The sequence below is a fragment of the Glycine max genome, chromosome 20 (genome assembly GCF_000004515.6).
Source record: "Glycine max cultivar Williams 82 chromosome 20, Glycine_max_v4.0, whole genome shotgun sequence".
Classification (NCBI taxonomy): Eukaryota; Viridiplantae; Streptophyta; class Magnoliopsida; order Fabales; family Fabaceae; genus Glycine; species Glycine max.
The window spans coordinates 224,193-247,395 of NC_038256.2; the positions used below are offsets into that span (position 1 = coordinate 224,193).

Consider the following 23,203-nt stretch of genomic DNA (forward strand, 5'->3'; position numbering starts at 1 on the left):
TTATGAAAATTGAAATTGACATTTATTTTATTTTTATGGAAACAGAGTTAATAATAGGTCTATAAAGAGCCAAATTTTTGACTTTATTTTTTATTAAAGAAAATCTTGTAGATCAATTAGGTATTATTTTTTTTAAAGAAAAAATCAATGACTTTGATTAGCATTTGATTGCTAGCTGATGATAGAAATTTTTAATGTTGGAATTAACACTTGAGCATTTAAAATTTAAAATTTAAACTTTCCAAAATCTTTAAGATATGTGAAGGTCGTGCTTCAGGCGGTCATGAGCCGCTGGCTTCCGCTTTGGGAGGCGGTTTTGGTCAGGTGTTTGCTGGAGCCGGTTGCAGCCCAGGGGGCAGCATACCACTCTTTCTTCTGTCAAAGAGCAGCAATGTATTTTTCTCAATATTTGGGTCCCATCTGAAAAGGTTTATTGACCTAACTTGTTATTCTTCTGTTTTAATCTATGAAGTACCAATATCGACACGGATACCGAATATGATACGGACATGGACACGTGGACATCTGTAATATTTAAAATATAGAACATAGTACTGGTGTCGTGTCGGTGTCGGACACTGACACAGACGCGTGTCGGACACCGGATACGACAAGAGACTAGAGTGTCCGTGCTTCATAGGTTTTAATTTTGTTTTCTTTGCTACTTTTTCGTTCACTGACAACACAGTGACTTACTACTCATCTAAGAGATTGAGTAGATTTTCAGATTTTGTCTTATGTCTTATACATTGATGTGCCTAATATGTATAGTCTCAGATCAGATAACCTAGGGAATAGACATTGAGGATGTAAATTACATTGTTAATATTGTTTGACAACATATTTATCTCAGGTTGACTCCATTCAGTTTTGCCTTTTCGATTTGACATGTCAAAAGTGTATAGTATCAGATAGCCTTGGGAATAAACAATAAGGGTGTAGATAACTCAAAAAGGGGTCTAAAACTGATTTATGTGGTAACTACATGTTTAAATCAGTGCAGATTTGCCTTATTTCTAAATTATTCTTAGTTTGGCTATATTTTTGTTTTGTAATTTTTTGTGATAGTTATCAAATAAGAATTGGTTCTTTACAACAACATTTGGCTGGTTGACATGTCCTGGTGCTAGTACAATTTTATCGAAACAGAAAAGGTTAAGAAGCATATCAGATTTTGAAAACAATTATTCTGCCTTTGTGAGCTTTATAACCTTTTTCATTACTCAATTTTGAGAGGGGAATTAGTCTCCCTTTTTCTTAAATAAAATTAATTACTCATTTATTTCTTATAATTCTATTATTTTATCTTTTAATTTTTATAAAAATGATTTTTTAATTTCTTTAATTTATGTTTTAATTTTTTTTTAGTCTCTGAAAGTGATTTTTTTAATTATATTTTAATTCTTTTTTAATTTTTATGATTTGAAAGTGATCTTTTTAATTTTTATATTTTAATTCCTTTTTAATTTTTATCATTAAAATATGATTAATATTATCAATTACAATTAACTATAAAAATATTAACAAATAATTCATAATTAATTTATTATAAGATAATTTATAATAAAAAATAATTAATAATTAATTATTTTTATATTTTTTTTGATAATTAGAAGGTAATTAAAATATAAATGATAAAAATTAAAACTATTACTTTCAAACTATAAAAAATTAAAATTAAAATTATAAAAATCAAAAAAATATTTTTAAAGTATAAAAATAAAAATATAAAGTATATTTATAAAGTTAGTTTCCATGGATGGGTAAAATTTGATCCCAAAACGACACCGGCGGGACCAAATACCTCATCACCGAATTCGACCCTTCCAAACCCGCTCCCACCTCCGCCCCCAAAACCCTAATTCCCCCAATCCAAAACCAATGGCAACCCTTCAAGAAGATGAAGAATCTCCACCTCCCCACCGCCGCCGACGCCGAATCCCTCGCCTTCGAACTCCACACCGACGGGGACCAACCCGAATCCGACATCTCCTACGGCCTCAACGTTCGTGCCGACAAAAATCCAGAAGGAAACAACAAAGACGACAGTGATGGTGCTGCCCCACGGCGTCGAGTTCCGCTGGAGGCCACGGCGCTGCAGAAGCTGAAAAGCGACCTGGAGAGGCTGCCGGAGGACCAGGGGATGGAGGAGTTCAAGGATGTCGCCGTCGAGGGCTACGGCGCGGCACTGCTCGCCGGCTATGGCTGGAAGGAAGGAATGGGGATTGGGAGGAACGCCAAGGAGGACGTGAAGGTGGTGGAGATCAAACGGAGAACTGCCAAGGAAGGATTAGGGTTTGTCGGTGATGCTCCTGCGGCGCTCGTTCTGAGCAACAATGAGAAGGACAACAAGAAGAAGGAGAAGAAGGAGAAGGTTGTTAGGATTGTTGGGGGAAGAGATGCTGGGTTGAAGGGTAGTGTTGTGTCTAGGATTGGGGATGATTATCTTGTTTTGGAGCTTTCAAGAAGTGGAGAGAAGGTGAAGGTGAAGGTGAAGGTTGGTGATGTTGCTGAATTGGGTTCTAAGGAGGAAGAGAGGTGTTTGAGGAAATTGAAGGAGTTGAAGACTCAGCGTGAGGATAAAGTGTCAAAGAGTAAGCGCGGTAGGGATGAGGTGGAGGAGAAGAGAGGGGATGTTAATAGGAGAAAGGAGAAGAGAGTTGATGTTGGTAGGAAAGAGGAGAGGAGAGTGGTGGATCATAGGAAGGTTTCCTGGCTTACAAGTCACATTCGTGTTAGGGTGATTAGCCGGGATTTGAAAGGGGGGCGGTTGTATTTGAAGAAGGGGGAGGTTCTGGATGTTGTTGGGCCTACTACTTGTGATATATCTATGGATGAGAACCGGGAGATTGTTCAAGGAGTGTCACAAGATGTTCTCGAGACAGTGATACCGAAACGTGGGGGACCGGTGCTTGTGTTGGCTGGTAAATACAAGGGTGTGTACGGGAGTATGGCAGAGAGGGATTTGGACCAGGAAACTGCCATAGTTAGGGATGCTGATACCCATGAGCTGCTCAATGTGAAACTTGAACAGATTGCAGAGTATATAGGGGACCCAAGCTTATTGGGACATTGATTCTGTACTTTCATATGGATCAACAGATATGCAAGTATGCATCTTTGGAATCTTGCAGTTTTTTTTTCTCTTCATTTTAATGCCCCATGATAATTTAAGGATGATTATCCATCTAAAATTATAACTTTTATTTTAAAGTGTTGTCTTTCATTTCATATATTGATTGAACTAGCTAGTACCATAGGAAGAAAAGTTAGCTTTGTAACAATAATCTATTTTCTTTGTTCAGTTACACTGCTATACTCTGTAAAATGGTGTGGCATCTTCTTGTATTTAAGACATTTGTTATTAACTTTGTTTACTTTTGGTATGATTTCATCTCAACCTGTAAAGCCGCAGTGCAGCCATGATTTTTGTTAGTTGTAGTTATAGTTCCTTCTAACCGATTTGTGAGAACCTTAGTGGGGTCTCTATTAAGTTGAATCCATTGTCTGATTCTTGTGGATGAAATACCAATCAGAAACTTTAGTTTTATGAGCTTTCTTGTCCTGTTATGTGACAAAAGCGAGTTATCTGTTCTTATGTTGCCCTCTAGTCTATGCCTATCGCTTGCTGATGCTGGGCATTCTATGGACCTATATGTTTCATTGGTATGAATTTGGTCTTACAGTTGCTTCTTCTTGGTCAGTGGATTTTTTTTGCTTTCTATGCTGTTCTCTTTATATAATTTAGAAGAGAGTTTATGATCTGGGGACTGAAAGATAGGCCAAGTTAAGGCAAAGGGCCACTGGGATTTGAGCACCTGCGATCAAGTTACCTCAGCTGTTTGTTTTTAAAAAATTGATATGTTCAAACAATTTCCAAACTAGAATTAGATTGACTTTAAGTGTTCGTCTGACTATTGGATTGACTTTAAGTCTCAAATCTTCTTGAAGTCTACATCTACATATTAACTGAAAGCATGTCCACCTATCAATAAGTGAAGCAATTCAAATAAAAATTCTCAAAATGAATGTATTAATCATGTCATACCATGGAAAAGACAAATTGGATGAGAAAAGCAGTACTTGCACAGCAAGTAAGCTACGTAACAATCCCTGTGGCAAAGGCTGCATATCTGAGAACCTGATGTATTTGAAGAACTCGGCAACTTTCTTGAACTGTTCAGTCGCAAGAGGGAGGTCTTTTAAGATTGCATAAGATGCAAGAAAGGCAGCATAATAGCTTGATAAGATGCTGTGTCTTCAGGCTTCTTCTTGTAACTTCTGACTCTTGAGGACTTGTAAACCAGCATTGCCTCTTTATAAAGAAGTTCCTCATATGGAATTAAAGGCATCATTCTGAGATGTGCATAACGCCTGCTAGCTGCAGCCCCAAGTTGAAACCAATCACCATTAGCAAAGTTTACTGCTTCTCCACAGTTAAAACCTAGGATCAACAAAAAGAATCAAATAATTGAGAGAATTTAATTAGAATGTCTTGACAGTATAAAATATTTTTACAAAGTTATCTTATTATAAATTGTCATGTTTGATAAGTTTGTTGATTTTTATAGCAATTACTCTAAAGGTTATACTTCAAATGTTTTCTGATATTGGTTAACAATACAAAAATCCTTACCCTGACCATGCCTGAAAATTAAACTCTAATGCATATCTAAAACTAGATTTTGTATGTCACTGTACACGTGTAGTCAAATTCACAATTAACACCTGCAAAGAGAATGGTAGATTACCATGACTAAATCCAGCATGATATGCTCTAGGAAAGGTGATGATAAACTCTCCTGGCTTCTGCACAGCTTTGTAAACTGCCACATCATGTTGTAACATGACATTTGGTGGGAACATGGTTGTTTTCTGTGCAAGAAACTTGAAAGCTCCATCGTCTCCATGTTTTGTTAAGATCTTATTAGAGTACACATGTTGTAAGACAGTCTTTTCAAATTGAGAGGCTGCATAACCAGGCACGCCATACCAAGTTTTATTTGCACCCGAGTGATGATAATTTATGCTATGAAGAAAACATAAATATATATCAAGATCTGACAACTTAAAGTTAACAATGGTCAATGGCTAAGGAAGTGGAAAAGCAGATTGTTCTTAGATATACCTGTACAAATAATGATCTTCTACATGCCATGCAAACATACTGAACAGCATCCCAATGTAAAGCATAGGATCAGTTATTCCCTAAAATTTTGCATCGGAAATAGAAAGTAAAAATTGTAACTTCTAAACGTAACAGTGAATTCTTCTTAGGTTTCAAAAATTGCTTGCTTACGGGAATTTCCCTGTCGACTAAACGTAACAGGGATTGTGGCAGCCGTGAGAAATTCTGAAATCAAATGCAATATATTAATGAAACAATAAATACATGCATGAATGAATGTTGCTGCAAATAACAATCAATATATTAACTTCTAATAGCAGACTCTACAGTTTTAGAAGCAATGTATGGCAACCAAAAATCAGTTGCCGGAGTGCTGTTGTTAAAAGAAAACACTAAGAAGAAATGAAGTCAGCATAAAGTCTGAAAAAAACAACCTTCAAGTTCCATTTGCTTGTTCCAAGTCTGTCATTAGGATCACATGAAAAGGCACTACCTTCAACATTGACTCCATACTCAACTGTTTCCCTTTCTCCAGAGCCCATCTCATGCCAGAACTCCTTTTCCGCATATGAAGAAGGAAGACCTCCTGAACTATGAAATCTACTGAAAAAAGCCTTGTCTGCAAGATCCTCAAATTCATGGTATGTATATTTTCTAGTTGAAACAATGACAACCAACAATCATTTTATTTTACATAAATTAAGTAGCACAAAATCTTAAAAGCGTGATATTGTTTTACCTGCCTCTCAGAGAAAAGGATATTATATCCTTTTCATCAATCCATTTAGAAAGACGAAGAGGCTGTACATTTGTTTCAAACTTGAAATCTTTTTTCTCTTTCATTAAGACAAAAGCAGCTGGGTTAGAGGCTGCAATTGGAGAAACAATTTTGCATATACCTGAAATATGAGGATGAAACAATTAGAATACATGTAAAAAAAAGACAGAAAAATGCAGTAAGTACTTGTTCTATTGTAGATAATTCTTTCCTGTTTGAACAAATTATTCTGGTTTAAAATAAATCCTTCTTCTAATTTGTGATTTGGACACTTTGAGAAAGAAGACCAAAGGAAAGTACATGGAGAATTGGAAGAGACACTAAGTAGCATCCCTAGTATACGCTTAGGAGGACAAACAAAATGGATGTAAGAAAATCAGACATGAATGAGTGCTGCAATTCTTTATCCATTTAATTTCCCTCATTTCCCCCCTACTTCACTTCTAAAGTAGTCCCGGCATTTGTATTTGCAAGATAAAAGTGATTATACTGATCAGCATCTGAATAATCAAATGTCATTATAGCAATTGGACATTGTATGGCAAAAATGCCAACTTATTTACAAACCATACTAATTTTCTGCATCAATTTCTTATACAAAGGGAATTCTTGGTATAAACATTTTAATGACAGATGAATCCCTTACCTCATCAACACAACACAGTGATGCACTACATGTAATTAAAAGAAAAAAAATCCATAACCAGTTATCAAATACCATATTCAGAAGCCTCAGGTGCAATCTTCTGCAGATAAACTAAAGGATGCTCAAACTCATGCTCTGATGGGTGGTATGTTGGACACTCCGGAATCGTATTGGTTCATTCTAGATCAGCTAAATCAAATTTTCTCAGTTTGCGTGAGCCATATCTCGCTGTCCGCGGAGTAATTGAACTTTTACCAGTCATTGTTGTTGTTCTTCTTCCACATCTTGAAGCTTTTGGTGCACCCATTTTATTTGATCTTTTTATATATCAAGCATCTCTAGCATCGAATTCTTCTTCAGAGACACCAACTTCCACCCTTGGAGGCTTTTCCTCCAACCTAAAATATATTTAATAGTTATTAGGCAATTAGACATTAATTACTATACAAATTTACCAGATTGCAACAATGAAACTAACAAAACAAATTTGGAGAAATTAAATGGATGAGTATGCACGTGATGAAAAGCATCATTATAATTTTTATTTTGTCACTCAGATTGTTGAGAAAATATCATGTATAGTTTACTTTGTTTTGCATAGAAAGTTTTTTTGCAATTAGCTACACATAGAGAAACAAGAGTTCCCTTGATGGATTGATCAATTTGCTAGAATTTGAAACATTTTACTTTTATTATGGACTACTTTCCAAATAATTCCGGAATAATGTGGCATAAAATAAAATCTTGTTGCTTCAAAATGGACATGACCACAAAAGTAAAAGCTCATTTAATTTGCTACTTAATTTAGACACCTTTTCCCCTCAAAAGGAAAGTTAGAGATTTGTTGGGGCACCAGACATTACACTAGGAAATCAAAATAATCTTGAAAATCTTACAGAAATCTGGCATTCAAAACAGGCTTTACTGTTTGATGCTTGCCTTTGGTTCCCATGACAGTCAGAAAAATTGATGAGGAGTTACTAGGAACTAGGAAGACGGTTGTTTCTTGGAGAGATACAAATTAATAAAGAGATGAAACTATGGTGACTAAATAGAATAAAATTTTGTAGTAAAAAAAGAAAGAAAAAAATTCTCCATTAATGTTTTCATTAGGGACAAACTGAATGTAAATCAATGTTCTTACAGATAAACAAATTCTCCATTGATTGTGTTATTTTCATAAATACACTGTATATAAAGCCAAATTCATGATTAGTACTTTAAATTTGAATATTAAAGCATGTTCAAGTTGTTAGTGAATTGAAACTAATAGTAAGCAAAACATCAAAGAACTGTCGCAACCAGTGCTTAAATATTTTCAACTTCAAATACTGCTTTATATGTAACGCGTCACTACCCAACTTTATGAGAGGCAACCAATGCATAGAACAGGCAAAGTAACGGAAAGCGATTGCATTAACTTTTATTCAGGAAGATCTTCAAAACACCACAAAAAGGGGGGGGGGGGGGGGAACTATGCACAAGTGTTTTCCTGAATCTGCCTCTGAAATTAATTACCACTGGAATGTATATAAAGTATAACAATTATAAATTTAAGGCAAATTTATTATTGTTAATGACTAAATTAATTACTTTTCTTAATTTTGATAAATTAGATAATTGGGTTGGAAACGAGGGAGGAGTTAAAGTACAGAGATGGATACATTGGCATATGGCATGCCATGCGTGATTATCATGACATCATCATCAAGATCACAAGGAATAAATACACAGTCAAATGATAGTGTATACACTACATAGACAATTAATACTGCAAGTTTGCAACTATTTTGACAACTGAATGTAAACTTAGTGGCATGGCAGAGACTCTTTTCCTTTTGCTGTTCATATCTATTTTTTACCTTTTACTTGCATGCACGCAAAAAGGTTGAATTTGTGTGAATCCAAGAATTGAGTATGTTATGTTATGTATACGTTTGATGAATTGATTGTGAAGGGACAGTTAGCAAAACTGAAACAGCATATTCTGTAACTGCCAGGAAACCAGTTCGTTATTTATGTCCTTTCTTGTGATACCCTTCTTCGGTACATATCACATTATACTGTATCCAATATTTATACACTTACAACTTTTTCTTTGATTTCCCCCTTTTTTTACGATCACCGACACTTAACATTTTTAAATTTGTGAACAAATATATAAATTAACTATATTAAACGAGAAGCACAATTTACCAGTGATTTCCAATAAACTCTAACAACTTGAAGAGAGGTCAAAATGATATTAGATAGAGAGAGGGAGTGCCGCTAGCATTTGTCATTTTTTTGTCCTTTTACATTAACCTCTCTTAATTGTTTTAAAAGTACAGGAATATTTTTCTATGCATTATCTTATTTATTATAAGCTAGGTTGAATTAATTAATTCACATGTATTAATAAAATTGTTTAATTTAACTGAAAGAGTTCTAAATTAATATTTTTTTCAAAACTACCTCTTGAACAAACTAACAAACATTATTGATTTGGTCCTTGTTGTATATAATTTTGTGAGTGATTCATTAATTTTACAAAACTTCAAGAGTCATTGATGTAATATCTTCTAAATACTTTCATGTTAAAGAAAAAAATGATGGTAAAAAATTAATTTTAGATTATATAAAAACATTTTTTTATATAATATATTTATTTATTTATTTCTACTTTCATTTTTATACATCTAAACAAGTAGTAGAGAAAATTTTGCACTTAATTTATTTCCTTTTATCTAAATAATATAATATTTTTCTTTAATTATGATTTTTTTAATATAATATAATGTTCTATTATTTAATTTAATATAGTTTTTAACAAAACATTCTCTAGTTAGGATTTATTTTTATAATAAATTTATTAGCTTGGTTTTAAAAATGTGGGGGAAAAAAACTCCCCTTGAGACGAATTCTTCTTCTTGGTCTTGTTTCTCCATTTTCCAAAGAACAAAAGGCATGAAGAAGTTGTCTTCCTTCCAGAATCACAATCCCCTCATTCCAAAACAAGTGGAAACCCCAACAAGACAACCAAACACGTAAGCTGAAACTGCAGGAAGATCTGATGGGAAGGATCAGGATTTGTTCCAAGCAACAATTTGGATATGTTTTATAGTATGTTGAATCCTTTGTCTGATTCTTGTGGATGAAATGATCTTTCCTTGTTCTGTTTTTGGTTTATGAAATGATTCAGTATAGATGTGCTTCTCCATAACAAACTGTCCCATGTGTTGGAAATGACAATGACCAATTGACCAGTATAGATGTGCTTCTCCCTAACAAGCATGGCGATTTTGCAGGGCCTCGCTTCGGACATCTCCTTAACTCCACCCCATAACTGAACTTACTTAACAAATTAAAACTAATTGGATCAGTGACTCTCTCTGAGTTTGAGACCACTACAGGATAGGGTCAAAGTGTTAAACACTTATTAGAGCAAGTTCCCAATTTTGTTGCATGTTCATACCAAACTAATATCTGACAGCAGCTTGCTGCATGTATCATCATAGATATCCTCAAATATAATTTTAACATATTTTATATAATAAATAAATATTTTTAAATATATAAATTATATTTTACATTAATGATAAACGTGTTACGGGATTGTTTTTAGTTATTGATAATATTTTAGAAAACAATATTGAAATTTAATATAAAAATAAAGATGAAAAACATATATTAAAAGACATTAAGATATAAAGAAAAAAAAAATTAAAAACATTCATGTAAAACTCTTAAAATATTCTAACTCATATTCGGACAGGATATATAAAATTTAGACCCCCTGCTGACTAGCTAGTGTCCACACACCGGGTAAGGAATCATTAAATAGAAAATTTTTAAGTATTGAAATTGTATTAAAAATCACAAAGGAGTGACCTATGTTTTCCAAAAAAAATGATTTTACATTGAAATTTCTTAATGACACTGATAGCATTTTTCATAAAATTTTAATTCTACACGACGCTTTCCCTAACGCCGTGTATCATATAGTTGAAGAATTAGGTAGCATAAGTATCTTGCATCGTTTTCAGGAAAAGTGATGTGAGAATGCAAAATATCTTGCATCATTGTTGTGTTGTGGGTCATAGAATTATATTGGAGCCGTACGTGATCAAACTCTACCATATGATACGATGATGTCTTATCCTTTTCCCTTAGCTTCTTCCTCTTACACTCATTATTATTCCATCATCAACAACATGGCAACTATTGCATCTGCACGCCTTCCTTCCTACATCATCAAAAAACCACTTGGATTTCACCCTTCAAATCTCCACAACAAGTGTTTCTCTAAGTCCAATGCCTCCACCTCCACTCTCACATGCAAGGCATCATCATCATCATCAACCATGATGGACTTTGACTTGTATGACCTTCTGGGCATTGACAGCTCTTGTGATCAGTCACAGGTCAAAGTGGCGTATCGCTCTCTTCAGAAGCGCTGCCACCCTGACATTGCTGGTCCTGCTGGCCATGACATGGCCATCATACTCAACGAAGCTTATTCCATTCTCTCTGACCCAAATGCACGCCTTGCCTATGATAAGGTTATTTTTAATTTAATCTTTCTTCTTTCTTTCTTTTGCTTCAATTCCCTCAAATTCTATGCTTTTCTTCTTGTGAACATTCCAATAGAAACAACTCATTACTCATCTCATGTTATGATGTGGTTGCCGAATGCCAACTCATCATTTGTGTTTCTCTATGACTGTTGATTTGTTCTACCCAATTCAAGTTTTAGGATTAGTTTGGATCAGCTTCTAATGAGAGCTGTTTAATTGTACAAGCTTAAGACTTTCTAAAGTTATAACGTTAGTTTCTCTTAAGTTTGTAAGTGTTTATAGAGAAGTCAGAAATTATCTTTTGAGAAAGTTAAGGTGCATATGGTTAAGAGTAATTAAACAGTCTGTGTAGTGTGAAGTGCTTTTAATCTATCATCTTATCATAAATTGAGACGTAAGGAAATTTTGTTGATTCTTACAACAATTACCATAAAAGTCATATCTAACATAATTTCTGATTGGTTAACCGCATGAGTATATAGGAATTAAACTCTGGCTATTGGTTAATCTTAACTTATACCAGAAGTTTGATTCATTTTATTTTATTTTTTTCCTTTTAAGTGGTTGTTCAGGAGTTTATCCGAATTGGGACTTAGTCCAATTTCTAGTCTATGATTACAAAATAGTATTTGGGTCATGAGATGAATATGCTGCTTGTTTAATAGGACAAAGAAAAACAGAAAATAATGAAAATTTGCGTTTGAACTGGGAGCGTGTCAGTGAATCTATGTTTTTGCATAATGTTTCAAGGGAAATTAATTGTCAATTCATATTTTTTTTTTGATGTTGATATTGCTTAATTTGAGAAAATGTTGATGTTGTGCAGGAGCAAGCAAAAAGTTCAGAATTCAAAGGCTTCACTGGCAGACCCATATACTCGGTCTGGTGTGGGTCAGAAAGTGAGCAGCGGGCAATATTTGTCGATGAAATCAAATGTGTTGGTTGCCTGAAATGTGCTTTGTTAGCTGAAAAGACTTTTGCTGTTGAATCAGTTTATGGAAGAGCAAGGGTTGTTTCTCAGTGGGCTGATTCCCCAAACAAAATTGATGAGGCAATAGAATCTTGTCCTGTCAATTGCATTTCGTAAGTGTGTGTATATATACCATTCTGGATCAAGATGGGAATCATTATAACTATTTTTTAATTGTTACATAATCAATACCTTATTTGTTGTGATTTATATCGTGCAATACCATAATATATAGAGTCATATTATGTGGTAAATTGTTGCACACCTTCAGGTTATACTATCTTAAAGTTAAATTTCTTAAAATTCTAATCTGGCATGGAAGGCCCCATTACCGTTCTCTCCTGCAATTTTGATACTTCTAATTATAAGAACTACTAGCTTGTTTCTAGTATCTTTGTTGAGTTGCAAAGAACTTCAGAGGATTGAGTTATAACCTTTCTTCCCAAAATGGGAGATTGGGAGAGGGGTAACCTAATTAGCTGATGATTAGCTGATGGTTTGTTCTAGAATTTGAGCTTACAATACTGATGTATAGGTGTTGGCAATTGATATCTGAATTTATCATCTTTGCTAGGAAATGGTTGTGCAATTTTCCTGCAGATAGCATCAGGGATGAGAAAATGTTATGAATGAAAAAGTAGCTATATGATGAAAGTTGGATCTGCTTGATAATTCTTATTTTGGTTCCATACAATGTTGATAATTCCTTACTTTGTTTCAAGTATATTTTTTGCTGCTTTTTTTTTTATCTTTATATGCAAGGGTAAGGCTGCGTACAACATCCCTCCCCCATACCTTCGCATAGCGAAGAACCTCTGGGCAATGGGGTACGAAGTTTTTATTGTCTGCCAACTTTTTACTATACTTCTATTAACAACTATTTTTGAAATTTTAAATTATTTACAGCTTAGCTATACAGAGACAAAATTGTTTCGGAATTTAGACAGCAGATATGAAGCTTATTGCATATAAAGTACTGGATCCATTGATCTAGTTAACTTCTTACCAATCATATCTGTTCGGCTAAGATTCTCCTGGATTTAACTTTGATCCATTAAATGTTGATTTTTGTGCACAAATTAGAGATGATGATGTTGATTGATTAAGGAGTTCTCCAAGTAACCAGGTTAGAATGGTTCTCTTTGGACTGCAATCTTAGAAGTAATGTTACATTGGTTGGACCACAGTGCTTGAAAATTTATAGATAGCCTTCATTTTTTAGTTATTTGAGAATACGACATTCTTTTGGATTCATACTGGTGTTCCTCTATTTGCTAATTTTTTGTTTGTTCACTTTGATTTTATTTAAAAGATTATTTCTTCCCCAATTACATGGAAGTTCTCTTTCCTTTTTATCTTAGAATAATCTGCCATGTTGCAGCCATTCTCTCGTATGAGTGAAATTTCTTGTTTCAAATCAAGAAGAAAGTTACAACTTACAATATCTCTACTTTATAGTTGAATTGTTTTGTAAAGCAAGATCTTTGCTTTCACCTATTTCACATTTGTAGTTTGCAAGCAGCAATTGTTGAATATTAAAGAGTAGCCATTATTCTTTGGAAGAATTGTGACTTAAGGACAAACATGATAATTGTGTTGGTCAGGAGTTTTTAAATCACGGTTCTCCCCTTTTCATTTTAGTTCTTGTTAACGACCATTCTTCTTCTTCTTTGGAATAAAATAGGGTTGTTGAGAGGTCCAACCTTGCAGCTTTGGAGTTCTTGATGTCCAAGCAGCCACGTGGCAATGTAAGAGTAGGTGCAGCTCACACAGCCGGTGCTCGTGTCTCTAATATATTTGTAGATGTGGAGAAATTTCAGACTAGATTCCAGGAAGCAATGGAAAAGGCTAATAAGTGTTCTAAGGTTAGTTTGACATTTAATGCAGGACTACATAGAAAGTAAGAATGGTCATAAGAATGTGTCTTCATTATGCTAAATCTTCAATGCTTGTATTGTATTCCCCACTCATTCTCTACTTCATGGATTAACTAGTTAACATCTCATTCAGGAAACAGACCTCCAAAGAGAATCAAGAATGTCAGCAATTCAGGCAATAAGATCAATTTCCAATTGGTTATACTGGCAAACACCTAGATCAAGTAGTAGCTCATCAAAATCAGAAAAAGGCATGACAAGAGTTGTATATAAATTGCCTGAACCGGATATCAGCAAGCTCAGAGATGCGGTCGCAAGGAAGAAAGTACGAGATAGGACAAGGACCAAACATCAAACCCCATTAAATTTCATTCATCCTGAGGAGTATTGGACTCCATCAACTCATGCTCTTCCATCTTCAACTAGAAGTACTACTACTCCAACCCCACTTGAAAAGCCTTCAGTTACGACCACAGGACAGAAAAAAACAAATGCAAGTGATCATGAAACATATGAGAATCGAAATAGCCCTATCAGATGGGGATTACCAATAATTACTGCATTGACTGCAGTGGTTACAGTTCAAATACACACAGTTGAGTCAACAAGTAAACTGCAACAACATGTGGCTGGTTCTCTAGCTCTGCAAATTGTTAACAGCTCTTGGTTGCAGTGTACCCTGGCAGCAGCTACATGGTATATGATTGGAATGGCAATTACAGAACTTTTGTCCATAATTGGAAATAGAAATAGGTAGAAGTATATATTAGGAGCTTTAAATTTTACAGGTAAAAATATATATATATATATATATATATATATATATATATATATATATATATATATATATATATATACACACACATGTAATAAACTGTAAGGTATGTAAAGAAACACATGAATCACATTCACAGTAGATGATGTATAAGTATAACAATTTAGCCATTAAGAATGCTATACTTTATCAATTCTCTGACTCAGCTTTGAAATATTAACCCAAACTTGTTGGGATTTAAAATTTACCACTTTCTTGTTTCATGCAGCTTTCCTTCCATCTGGTCACCAAAGACATTGAAAATTCTACTTGATGTCTTAAAGGTGACTTTGTTGGTTCACTTTGCATAAATATTGGCAAGGGAATATTTTGATGAACGTGTGTATCCATTTCTTTATCCTTGTAACTTGGATATTATTACTGTATGCTTCACATACCTTTCAGCGTTATGCTTGAGCACAAATAAATAAGCAAGATGCCATAAAGTATAAACTATGCGAATTGAGCAAGATTTTAACTTATGCTGACTAATTTTCAATATAACTCGTGAGTTGTATATATAGAAAACATTATCGAGCTGGTTCCCGTCCGAAAAAAAAGAGAAAATCCATCTATGTGGAACTTAATCTTATGAATTAAAGAGTAGAAATCAGATGCAAGAAGAGAAGTAAGAAACTAGTAGCGGTACTTGCTGGAGTAATCTTTGGGAGCCATGACGAGACCACGTCCCTTCCTGGCACCACGGTAGACGGTCTCAACAATGTCCATGTATTTACAAAATAAAAAATAATTTATATTAAAAATATACAAATATGTATCTTTATATTTATCAATTAATTCAACAAATATTTTTAATTTAATAAATTACATTAATAGATTTCAACTAACAATTAAAAGTTTGTTTTTTTATACTATAGTTTTAGTCCCTACAATTTGTAGGGTGTAATCGAAATTGTTACCCATGTAAAACCATCCCCCACACGCTGTTCACATGCTAAATTCCCATCCCCATGAAGATATTTCCTTCATACACACACATAGCAATGTTTGACTACAAAGTACAAACTATAATTGATAAGGCACATGGAGACATCCTGTTACCAATCACTATTAGCTATATAATTCCAATGAAGCTTTAAAAGCAATATCTGTTCTGTTGCGTATGCAACATAAACACTTCCAATTATTCTTTTTTTTATTAATTATTCCTCAAATTGTTGGATAACATAGTGACAAAGAAATCCACTTGCAGACAGCTAGATGCACATGGAATTATGATTTTTCTTTCTTGCAATTATATGGCATAATAAAACATATATATATATATATATATATATATATATATATATATATATATATATATATATATATATATATATATAAGCAATTGAATTGCTTTTATTTATAGTCCAAACTTATTTTCCATTGACTGTAAATCTATGTAACTCTGGGTGGAATAGACAATTTTCAATTATATTCAACATTCACAATGTAGTTTATTTGAAAACAATCAAAGAATAAAAGAATGGTTAGCAATCTAAGTATATTTAATTAAGAGATAAAGGGGTTTTGAGCTAGTTAGATAGTCGACTTGTTTGTCATTGGTATGTTGGGGCTCCCATTTCCCACCTAGTTTTTCTATTTGGTAAGAATGTTAAGAAGCAAAACTCTTGTGTGGATCAAACGTCTGAACATGCACTCCAACTCCACCTCAAGATCTTCTATGGCCATCCTAACCCCTGCTAACCTTTTGTTTTCACTTTGAAGCACCATGGCATCATAATAGATCATATCATCTGAACAACAATGCAAACTCACACGCACAAGCTTTGATGTGAAGGACCTTAATTTCCCTGATTTTGTATCCAACCAAGGTGAGGAAACAAGGGACAAAAGTGATTCCACAATGCAAATGCTGGTCATCCTCACTTCTCTTAGCACATCAACAACCAACACTAGCTTTTGTTCATTAAACATTGGAGGGTGCATGGTGGCTGTTTGACTCTTCATACCCTTCTTCAACCACTTCAACCACTTCAATGTTTCTTTCTTCAGTTTCTTCCTATAGCAATTGTAGGCTGCGATTTTTTCTTCAATTCCTGGATCACCAATGCTTGCTCTACGAAAAGTGAATTGAAGTTCTTGGAGGTGTTCTTTTACTAGTAAGAGAACATCTTTTGAGATGCCACACACCTCCAACATCCTCAGAGATGACTCTGACACATCATCAAACCATTTTTCTTCTGTTTGATGGACAATAGCTTGTTGAACTATTGGAGAATGGAGAAGGTTGTTTGCTGAATTGTGCAAGTCTTTAAGTGCAACAAAATCAAGGGGTGCCATAACTTAAGTGGAACAAATAAAGGGTTAATTTCCACTATTTGAGAAAATCAAGGCCAGTAGAAAGCTTTTTCTTTTCTTTTTTGTTTATCAAGTCAAGGCTAGAAAGCTGGTACTATGGTATTGGCTCATAGGGTGCTTCAAGGGGTTTATATACATAGTAGTAAAGCTTAAAAAAAATATTTTAATTAGATCTAAGATTCAGATGAGGAAGCAAAAGTGAAGGTACGGAATTGAGAATAGTGGTAACAGCTAAGGTACTAGTTTGTCCAAAGGAACCTTCCCTTTGTGTGGATATGTTTGAGGTCATAGGATACTGTTGTTGAATATTAGAGCAACATGATTAACAATACATGCACGAGAGAGGATGCACTCGTGCATGCCAACCTGTGATACATCATATACTATAGCTACTTAGGAGCTGACAAAATGTCGTTCAAACATGAAACTTGGAACATATTATATAAGGAATGTGAAAATACTAAGATGTTAGATTAGAAAAAAAGATATGGTGTGGTTAAGCATGGGTTGCTGACAAGTGTGCTTTGTCTTTTGTTTTCTAAATGCACGACATAGGATCTGGATGCTATCATCAACATTTGCCCTAGAAACTTCCCTAGTTTTAGAAAGGACAAAAGTTGCCGACTTCAAAGCGGACCTTATAATTCATGCAGAGCCGAAATGTCTGTTGTTCATACTTTGCATGTAGGACAAGCTATAATTTTAAAATTTTAATAGTATGTAAATAAAATTGATGCCAATCTTTTTAAAAGCTTGACCAAATGGGACATCTAATTGAATCATGTATCAGCTAATAGCTATGTTTCGGGTCCTGCTTTAATTAGGGTTCTATTCTATCACAAAAATACCTCTTATTATTTTCAAAACATTTTAAAAGAAATTGGGCCCAAAGCCCAACTGACACTAGTTTACTTTTTTTGAAGAGTGTTGCTAGGTGCACCCAGCATTATTGCTGTGTACCCAGCATTCTAAAAAAAATAATAAAATTACCCTTGTTTGATTTTTCTCTTACGGATCAAGTTGAGGATGTGGTTTCTTGGACTACCATGGTTGCAGGTTTGTTGAAAAATGGGAGAGTTGAGGATGCTCGGGCACTCTTTGATCGGATGCCTGTTCGGAATGTGGTTTCTTGGAACGCAATGATCATGGGTCATGCACAGAACAGGAGGTTGCATGAGGCTCTGGAGTTGTTTCAGGGAATGCCTGAGAGGGACATGCATTCTTGGAATACCATGATCACGGGTTTCATTCAGAATGGGAAGTTAAATTATGCAGAGAAATTGTTTGGTGAAATGCGAGAGAAGAATGCCATTACTTGGACTGCAATGATGATGGGGTATGTGCAACATGGGCTAAGTGAAGAAGCATTGAAGGTATTTAACAAAATGCTGGCTAACGATGGGTTAAAACCCAACACTGGAACTTTTGTGACTGTGTTAAGGGCTTGTAGTGACTTAGCTGGTCTTACTGAAGGACAACAAATTCACCAAATGATAAGTAAGACAGTTTTTCAGGATAGCACATATGTGGTACGCTGATAAATATGTACCCAAAATGTGGTGAGTTGCATACTGCTAAGTAGATGTTTGATGATGGGTTATTGAGCCAAAGGGATTTGATATCTTGGAATGGTATGATTGCTGGCTATGCCCACCATGGGTATGGCAAGGAGGCAATTAATCTATTTAATGAAATGCAAGAATTAGGTGTTTGTGCTAATGATGTCACCTTTGTTGGACTTCTCAGGGCTTGCAGTCATACTGGTGTAGTTGAGGAGGGACTTAAATACTTTGATGAGATTCTGAAAAACAGATCTATATAACTCAGAGAAGATCACTATGCATGTTTGGTTGATCTTTGTGATCGTACAGGAAGGCTGAAAGAAGCTTTCAATATCATTGAGGGGCTTGGGAAAGAGTCACCATTGACTGTTTGGGGAGTGCTGCTTGCTAGATGTAATGTGCACGGAAATGTTGATATTGGGAAGCTTGTAGCTAAGAAAATTTTAAAAATTGAACCACAGAATGCAGGCACCCATTCATTACTTTCAAATATGTATGCTTCAGTAGGGAAATGGAAAGAAGCTGCCAACATTAGGATGAAAATGAATGACAAGGGGTTAAAGAAGCAGCCAGGTTATAGTTGGATTGAAGTTGGCAATACAGTGCAAGTATTTGTAGTTGATGATAAATCACGTTCTCAGTATGAGCTGCTGGGGCATTTACTTCATGGTCTACGTACAGAGATGAAATAACTGCTGAAAGAAGCTTCCCATTCCCTCTTTAAATTTGTTAGAAATGAACATTACTTTTGATTTAAAATTTGTCAAATTCCTATGCATACCCCAGTACTTTTCCCTTACTCTGGTCCCTTGCTTTTCATACACTCTTCTCCCCCTCTTTTTATGAGTTTCAAATTTTAAGTTTGAGCTAAGGATCAGTAATAAGATTTTAAATGCTTGATTTACAATTCACTTATGCCAATATTTACTTATGACGGTTTGGACTGATTACTGAATTCAAGCAACCCAATGTCAGATATGCTGATGCAGATCTTGATAGATAGAGAAGTTAGTTTTTGTGCATAATATTTCTCATACGCGTTAATCTTTTACTAAAATGGAGAAAGGGGCTTAGTACTGTCTAGAACACTATTGTGCAGTTGAAAATGAATGAACTGTACACATGCATGTCCTGTACTTTATGGTTATTATTACAGAATTTTAGTGATGTTATTAGAAGATAAACTGAGCTATGCAACCTCTCCACAAAAACTGAATTGAGAGTATATATGAGTTCTTTGTTTTCAGCAATGAGATGAAGATAGAAAAACTGTGCGACCCTTTCTAAACATGTATATAAAGGCTAGTTTAACTTTTCAGCAAATTATTGATCCATGATAGCTTTTTCCACTTTTAGTAAAATAACATGATGTTAAGATTAAAAGAAAAGGTTTTGAGCACAGAATAATAATATTCCCCTAGATAATGCACTTAAGGATGATAATCCGTTGATTTTTTTATTGATAAGATGAATTAATTAATGTATTAAATTTTTTTTATGGTTGTGTAATGATAGGTTCGGATTTTTAATTTTTACAGAAGAATTGGCATGGTTGAAGAATTAGAGAAGATGGCTAGCCTCAGTATTCCCAAGCCTTAGTGTTGAATTGAACAGTATAATGATTTAGTTAGAATGTAATTTGACATCAAATTACATATATTTTGGTGTAATGAAACTTTGATGCGAAGATTTCCAATAAAATATTTAACCTTATACAGGAGATTGTATTTGAATTGGTGTGATGAAACTACACATATATGTATATGTATTTGATTCTAATATATTTTTTGTTACTTTAATTTTCTTCTATTATGGTTTTGGTCCCTAGCTATACTTTTAAAGTTTGGATTTTAATGTCAGTTTTAAATATTTACATACTACAAGATTAGAATTATGTAGGTTTTAGTGCCATAACTTTATACTTGTTTATAAAACAAAAAAAATTAAAAATAAATAATATTGGTTTGCAAAAACTGTCTTAGAAAAGTTTTTTTTCAAAAAAATCATCTTTAAATTGTTATATTTTTAATAGAAAAATAACACTTTCTAAGACGAATTTTTAGAATCCTTAATTTTTTACAATTTTAAAACAAAAAAAAAAGATATTTTAAGATGATTTTTTATGCAAATTGATGTAAAAAATAAATTTCTAAAATGATTTAAAACTCATTGTGGAAAGTATTGACTTTCCATAACAATGATTTGAAAAATGGTTAAAAATCATTGTAAAAAGTGTCAAATAACAAATGAAAAAAGTCTTTTTTTCTCAGTAGTAGCACCTTTTAAGGACAACACCTTAACCAGTTATTGGTTCCAAAATGGATAATACCTTAGATGTTATAACCCTAACAATGCTATCAGATTTAAGGTATAGGAATATTGGCACCGGAAGAATGGTCAACACCACTATTGCTCACTTAGCCTCTATTAATTAAGGGACTTGTTTTGATGTGTCAAAGGTCTCACATGGCTTACGAATTGAGACCAAAGATAATTTATAACTTATAAGCATCTCCATATTTTATGATTTTTGATAAATTTTAATCAATAAAAAAGTATTCAAAAGAATATATTAAAAAATATGTTTTTAACATTTGTCATAAGATTAAGTTGTGTGGGCGTGTATTTGAGGAAAATTGATGATCGTGCGAGACGTGCTACTTCAAATAATTAGTTTCACGTAAGTTAATTGATTAATGGTGATGTTTAGGTGGAAAGGAGGGAGACAACTCAGACCGGAAAGAGAGAAAGGGTGTAGAGGGAGAGGAGGAGGAAAAAGGAGAGTAATAATTTAAAAGTTTGACATTTTATGATAATTTTTAGTTATTGATATTTTATATTATTAGTGACATCAATTTTAAATAAATAAAAGAATTACTTTGATTCAGCTTAAAATATGAAAAGATAAAAATTTAAAAGTAAATTTTAACTTTAAAGAAATGTCATAATAAAAAAAATGATATCGTCAAAGGCATGTTACTTTCGTAAAACCAAGTTTAATTAGCAACTGTTAATGTTTTTATGGTTGTATACTAATGTTGCTGCACTTCTTATGAACCAAACAGTTATTTCAGTATTAATATATATAATCATATTTGCCTATAAAAAAAAATACTATTGTTGCTGTAGCATGCAGAAACCCGGAAATAACAATTTCTAGTTAATGATCAATCGACGCTTAACTTTTCATATAGTCTATTAATTTAAAATAATCATTGCAAAATTATACTGTTTCTGAACACAATTCTTTTTAACCAAATTGCAAAAGTGATAAAAAATTTCTAACGATGGTGTAATTTTTATACAGTAACAAAATTATTATTTAATTTGGTTTGATTTTTTTAAGAATTATTATTATACAAAAGAGATGCATTATCTTAGTTTGTTTATTTCCTTCAAGGTAGAGAAGCTGCAGTGTTTCTCACTTCTCAGCATACACACTGTTGCAAGATGCTTGTGGTTTTGAAAACCGACACGTGATCATAAGAGTGTAATGTTGTAATCGAAAAATAATAAGAGTTAAAGTTCATGTTCATGTACAGCTATACGTTGCCTTCTTTACAAAGGAAAAAAATAATTGCAATACATGTATGGTATGATAGATAATTAAAGAATAAATGTCATAATAAAAAGAAATAGATCGTCAAAGCTAGCTAGGCATGTTACTTAACTTACTTTCGTAAAACCAAGTTAAATCAACTATTAATGTTTAGCACAGTATATTTTATGGTTGTTCGTTATATATACTATTGTTGCTGTAGAAATTAAACCCGAAAATCACCATTTTCTATTTCTATAGTTAATTTCTCAATTGACGCTTGACTTGACATATCTGTTTGCAATTGTACTGTTTATAAACACATTTTTTTATATTGTACGTTAAGTACGTTAAACCGAATTCCAAAAGTGGTTAAATTTTTCTAACGATAATGTAATCTATACATGGACAAAAGTTATAGATTGAAATATTTATTATCTAATTTGCTTTGTTTTTTTTATAGTAATTATTATAAAAGAGAGAGTAACACTAAAGACAAACAAGATTTCTTTCTCACGAGTAGCAGAAGAAAAATAAAATATACAATAAATTCGGTTGTTTGTAAACCTTAAATGACAACTAGGGTTGAAAAATGTATATACAACAATTTTGGTTGTTTGTTAGCCTGAAATGACAATTAGGGTCATTAAAATAAAATGTAAAATCGTGTTATACCTAGAGTGGGCGTTTGCCAATTGTTGTCACATAAACGAAGCACAGCACAAGTTCTATTTTTTTTGCTAAATTCTCATGTGCTTGCCAATGATAATTAAGGTAACGAGTTAAATACGTGATGTGGACAATAATATTCAATTAAAAAACCCACCGGTTAATTAGTTGTGGTAATATTCATATTAATAATGATATGGAAATGTAGAGCATTAAAACTGTAGATATATATTTGTTCCAACTTAGGTAATCAGATGCTGTCACCTTTTATCCTCCTTAATGGCACCACAAACGGTGTCATTACTTTACCAGTTACAAGTCCTATTTGTCACTCAAACCAATA

The 23,203-nt window shown here is 33.5% G+C and overlaps 3 protein-coding genes, 1 long non-coding RNA gene and 1 pseudogene across 4 annotated transcripts; 4 read left to right on the forward strand and 1 right to left on the reverse strand.

Annotated features, from left to right (window-relative positions):
• Nucleotides 1–1,759: 1,759 nt before the first annotated feature.
• On the forward strand, nt 1,760–3,386 carry LOC100784934 (protein MOS2). Its single transcript, XM_003556550.5, has one exon. The coding sequence runs from the start codon at nt 1,901–1,903 to the stop codon at nt 3,074–3,076; it is 1,176 nt and encodes a 391-aa protein (XP_003556598.2). The 5' UTR covers nt 1,760–1,900; the 3' UTR covers nt 3,077–3,386.
• Nucleotides 3,387–5,041: 1,655 nt separating this feature from the next.
• LOC121174252 (uncharacterized) lies at nt 5,042–6,901 on the forward strand. The gene is made up of 2 exons (XR_005890172.1): nt 5,042–5,769; nt 6,659–6,901. It is a non-coding gene; the product is annotated as an uncharacterized lncRNA (long non-coding RNA).
• A 3,704-nt stretch (nt 6,902–10,605) lies between these two features.
• Nucleotides 10,606–14,802, forward strand: LOC100785995 (chaperone protein dnaJ C76, chloroplastic). Its single transcript, XM_014773046.3, has 4 exons — nt 10,606–11,093; nt 11,935–12,191; nt 13,763–13,943; nt 14,089–14,802. Exons 1-4 carry the CDS (start codon nt 10,680–10,682, stop codon nt 14,710–14,712), a joined length of 1,476 nt encoding a protein of 491 aa, XP_014628532.1. The 5' UTR covers nt 10,606–10,679; the 3' UTR covers nt 14,713–14,802.
• A 1,566-nt stretch (nt 14,803–16,368) lies between these two features.
• Nucleotides 16,369–17,073, reverse strand: LOC100786510 (uncharacterized). Its single transcript, XM_003556552.1, has one exon. It carries the CDS (start codon nt 17,071–17,073, stop codon nt 16,369–16,371), a length of 705 nt encoding a protein of 234 aa, XP_003556600.1.
• A 114-nt stretch (nt 17,074–17,187) lies between these two features.
• On the forward strand, nt 17,188–19,345 carry LOC100787054 (pentatricopeptide repeat-containing protein At2g35030, mitochondrial-like; annotated as a pseudogene).
• Nucleotides 19,346–23,203: the final 3,858 nt, after the last annotated feature.

What these genes read in the sequence shown, in the direction of transcription:
- LOC100784934 (XM_003556550.5), top strand. Translation starts at nt 1,901, where the DNA reads ATGAAGAATCTCCACCTCCCCACCGCCGCCGACGCCGAATCCCTCGCC.
- LOC100785995 (XM_014773046.3), top strand. Translation starts at nt 10,680, where the DNA reads ATGATGTCTTATCCTTTTCCCTTAGCTTCTTCCTCTTACACTCATTAT. An exon ending in CACGCCTTGCCTATGATAAG is followed by an intron (nt 11,094 to 11,934) that starts GTTATTTTTAAT and finishes GATGTTGTGCAG; the next exon opens with GAGCAAGCAAAAAGTTCAGA. An exon ending in TGTCCTGTCAATTGCATTTC is followed by an intron (nt 12,192 to 13,762) that starts GTAAGTGTGTGT and finishes GGAATAAAATAG; the next exon opens with GGTTGTTGAGAGGTCCAACC.
- LOC100786510 (XM_003556552.1), bottom strand. Translation starts at nt 17,073, where the DNA reads ATGGCACCCCTTGATTTTGTTGCACTTAAAGACTTGCACAATTCAGCA.